The sequence below is a fragment of the Leptonychotes weddellii genome, chromosome 15, assembly GCF_054177405.1.
Source record: "Leptonychotes weddellii isolate Sample4059 chromosome 15, ASM5417740v2, whole genome shotgun sequence".
In the NCBI taxonomy this organism is placed as follows: Eukaryota; Metazoa; Chordata; class Mammalia; order Carnivora; family Phocidae; genus Leptonychotes; species Leptonychotes weddellii.
Window position 1 is genome coordinate 33,137,783 of NC_138383.1, and position 4,546 is coordinate 33,142,328.

The 4,546-nt window shown below is 46.1% G+C and overlaps 1 protein-coding gene across 1 annotated transcript; it reads left to right on the forward strand.

The window, feature by feature from the left end:
- The first annotated feature begins 361 nt into the window (after window positions 1-361).
- On the forward strand, window positions 362-2,413 carry LOC102737101 (C-C motif chemokine 8). Its single transcript, XM_006741622.3, has 3 exons — window positions 362-521; window positions 1,298-1,415; window positions 1,822-2,413. Exons 1-3 carry the CDS (start codon window positions 446-448, stop codon window positions 1,925-1,927), a joined length of 300 nt encoding a protein of 99 aa, XP_006741685.1. The 5' UTR covers window positions 362-445; the 3' UTR covers window positions 1,928-2,413.
- Window positions 2,414-4,546: the final 2,133 nt, after the last annotated feature.

The window sequence follows — 4,546 nt, forward strand, 5'->3', positions numbered from 1 at the left end:
GCAAAGACTTAAGGCCCCATCCTAGGCCTCCTAGGCCCCAGAGAGGGCAAGGCCTTTGATTGTCTTCACTCCACTATGACCTCAGCTTCTGTTCTTCCTTTCCAAAAGATCATTTTCCATTTCACAGAAATCATAGACCTTATTAGTCCAGTGAGGTCACTTCCTACATTTTGCTAGGCATAACACATTCCCTTCCACCTCTGGTCCACATAGTCTAAACCAACAGTTGAAACTATTCAGCTTCCTTCTTCCAGTGTTTGGAAATCACCCCCAGGATCTGGTGCCTACTCAGCACATTCCAAGTCCAATTTCAGGGACCTGCCCATGCTCTCTGCTCCCTATAAAAGGCAGGCAGGGTGTCCAGAGGAACCAGAGGAGCAGAGAGGCTGAGACCAGCCCAGAAACTTCCAGCTCTGACAACCCAAGCTCCCCGTTCCCCGCCAACATGAAGGTCTCTGCAACATTTCTGTGCTTGCTGCTCACAGCTGCCTCCTTCAGTGCCCAGGTGCTCTCCCAGCCAGGTAGGGCCCTTTCTTCCTAAGGATTACCACTGAAACTATTGTTACTATCATCCCAGCATCCCATGCTTGCTGCATAGCCTACATTACAGAGATGGAGAAAGTGAAACCAACAAAGGCGAAGAGAAGAGCTGTCATGGTAGTTAACCAGAGGCAGAACCAGATGCCTGGGTCGCTAAGGCCAGTCCCCATGGTCCTTCCTGACACCAGCTTGGGGAAGAGACACTGAGTGCAACCACTTACCTCAACGACCCTCACGTTGTTTGGGGATGTGGGGACTGTTTCTCATTGTGGATGCGAAGGACATTTCAGGCAGTAGAGCAGAGGGGGAAAAAAAACTATTGCTTGGGGTTTCAAATTTTGGATTACAGCCAGTGTACCAGTGGCCATGTAAGGAAGAAAAGGACCCAGAGTCTTCTCAGTATGTGACACGGGTTGGCTTTAGAGCCTGTGGGGACAGAAAGCTGGAAAGCGAGGTCTTAGAATTTATCTATTTGGTGTCAGAGGTTTTGGGTCAGTAGACCCTCCTAATGACACTATAAGATTGGTGTCATTTCTCCATTCCCAGTCAACAGTGAAGAGCCCCATAGTTCCACAGAGGAAATGGACTCCCAGTCACCATTTTATCTGTGGAATGTGGACTAAGGCACTGGACTTGGGAGTATTCGGTCCTAGTTGGAAATTGTGTGTTTGCTTTGTCTTTTCCTACCTTTACCTGTGCTTGCAAATGCATGCTTATGATGCTTTATAACTCTCATTCTTTGCAAAATGTTTTTCAGGTTCGGTTTCCATCCCAATTACCTGCTGCTTCAATATGGTCAAGAGGAAGGTCCCCATGCAGAAGCTGGAGAGCTACACGAGGGTCACCAACAGCCAGTGTCCCCAGGAAGCTGTGATGTAAGTGGACTGTGCTCTAGCACCCCCTGCCAAAAGTTCTGAGTTCTATACAAGGGAAAGAGATCAGGATTCATGCTCAAAGGAGTCAGATAAATATACCATCTAATCTAAAGGGACCTTTACCCCATGAAGAAACTGAGCCTGCAGGAGGGATAGTCATACTCCCTCCAGACTCCCCTTCTAGGAGCTTGGTCAGATCATCCAAGTTCCTTCAGCCAGCAGCCTGAGGGCCTCCCCTGGGACAGCACGAGTAATTTCCTTTTGAGCCCTTCCTCCCATCTTTCCCCTCCCACCTATCCCCATCCAGCCTCCTTACCCAGTGAGCAAGAGGGTTGGCCCCCTCAGGTATAGGAGCCAACAGACACCCCAAGGGGTTCCATCAAACTGCCCTCTCTCCCCACAACAGCTTCAAGACCAAAGCATCCAGGGAGATCTGTGCTGACCCCAAGCAGAAGTGGGTCCAGGATAACATGAAGCACCTGGACCAAAAGTCCCAAACCCAGAAGCCTTGAAACTTCGCACCTGGACCAAGAGACAGAGCATGAGGAAAATCTTATTTATTTTCCCCCAACTCTCCCCAAGTGCAGAGCGATCTTATTTTATTACAATGTACAACAAGAGGCACTTTGTATAATAATTTAAGGCACATTTCTCAAATAATATTTAATTATATTTAAGTTATTAATGTTTTGACTTTATCTGCTATAAATCCTAGTGAATGTAAACATTCACAGTGTTTGTAAACATGCACAGAATCCAGTGGCATGTTTTCCTTTCTGTGAGCTCAGTCAAGTTCATGGCAGGATGTCATTGTTCTCCCTCCAATGTGTCTATAGTATTGTGAGGTCCTTCCATGGATCATCAGAGTGAAACGTTTCTGTATTCTTATGAATCAGCACTCCTATATGTCAAATGTCTGCTGTGTAGTGTGGTTGAAATTAATGTTATTTAATGACTATGGAATTTTCAAAGAAAAAAATATATGTAACTATAAACTACTTGGTCTTATTTCTCATGGGGTCACATTTAGCTGGGAGGCAGAAAATGGCAGCAATGACTGGCAATTTGGGGTCTAAGGGCCATCCTCTAAGAAGTATTTTAGATGTAACTGAGGTTCAGGGTATTCCAGCCCTTTGGCTCCAGCCCCTAACATCACCTGCCCATTTTTTTCTTCTCACACCTCCCTCAGTCCAGTCTTCCTCTTGCCTCAAACTTTTCTCCATAACCCCAAGTGTTATCCATCTCATTAATCCTCAAACCCAGAACCTAGATGTCTACAACCTAGAAACCCTTTTAAGGTTTTTTCTTGAAGCATCTTCAACAGGACTGGTCTTGAAGGATAGCATGCAATGGGAAATGAAAAGGTTCTTCAGAGCTGGTCCAGAAGGAGAAGCAAGAGCATGGGCAGAGGGAGGAATCCCATCTGGCTGGACTCTGGAAAAAATAAGATGCACTAAAAGTTTTGAAATAGGAGAGAAGGAAAGTGTTATGCAAGGTGCACGTGAGGAAGAATAAGCTGGTATTTAAGGACTGGATGGAGTGTGGGAGGGAGAACCTGAGGGCAGGCTGCTGTAATGGTGCAGGGGAGGTGAAGCAGGCTGGTGGTGGGCGTGATGTGGGGAGAATGGGCAAGATAGAGTGGTATGTCAAATGTTGGAGAGGGAAAGCATTTGACCCGGGACATAGACCTTCTCTTATAACCTCACAAAGCAACTATTTAGAGGGCTGGTGCCCTTGACACACAGAATGAAGTTATCTCCAGCTCCAATCCCCCAAATATGCAAGCATCTGTTTGAAGGCATGGGACTTCCTTTCCTTAATAGCCTCTTAGGGTCGAGAGTCCCTTGTACTGTATGAGCATAGCTGGCTTCATTTCAGATATGAGGCCCACCATAGTAAGGCACAAAGACCAGACTCCTCATGGAAGGAAAGAGGACTATCTTCTTGATGACTCAGCTCTGCAGGGCCTGTCATTGGTGATCATGTGGAGAGATGCCACAATTTCAGTACACCTCAAAGCACGGCACTTAGGTTCTGGTCCCAGAACTGACCCTGATTCTGTGTCACTTAGGGCAAGTCAATGTCAATCTCTTTACCTGGCATTAAGGTGCCACATACGAAAGTGTAGGTTGTACTGTGTCACAGGCAGAAAGTGAGAGGACCTGGCAGATGACCTCACAAGCCCTCTCCAGTTCTAGGAGCCACGTCTCTTGGAAACTTGGCCGTGCCTGTTGGCTAGGGTAGAATGGAGAAGTAAGCACCTAGATTACAATCATCGAGCCAACCAGGAGCCCAGCCTATTGGCAAACACCTGCAAGTCCGATATATCCCCTGACTGAAGACAAGCTTTCCACTAAAGTTCAAGGTAGCATGCCCAAGTCCCAGGAGCAATAAGGCAGCTGGGCATCAGCTGGGTAAGAGGAGCACTTCAGGCCACAAAGTCTCCATCCAGTTCCAAACTCTCTTCCACAGCCTCAGGAACAGCTGGCTAACGAGGTCTGGGGTCAGGGTTTCATCAAAGAGCTGCACCACGAATCCCCAATTCCAAAGGCATGAAGACTCAGCCTAAACTGACACCCAGGCCACAAGCAAGATACAACCCATTTGTTTTCCCCAAGCTTTGCCCAGCTAGCTGCACTCCGGGATTGTGTCGCTATATTTAACTCACAAAGAACTTTGTGCATGACATTAGACATAATTATCTTAAGTGATGTGTCATCTCATTTATGTTATTAATGTTTTACACAGCCTAACTCGAATATCAGTGCTTTGAAAATCCTCCTCCTTATATTGAGTGGTTCATATTTCCTTGTCAACTAGGGATAAAGACTGGGAAAGTCACTTGAAGATGGCATGCATCCTCTTGGGCACACCTCTGATTTCACCCTCGGCTCACAGCTTGCTGCAGGCTGTGATTCAGGTCACTCCCTCAACATCTGCTGTCGGTGTCCTCTTCACTTCTTGCTTTCCTCCCACAAGCTCCTCTTTTTTATTTATTTATTTATTTATTTATTTATTTATTTATTTATTTATTTATTTTTTATTCTTATGTTAATCCCCATACATTACATCATTAGTTTTAGATGAAGTGTTCCATGATTCATTGTTCGTGCACAACACCCAGTGCTCCA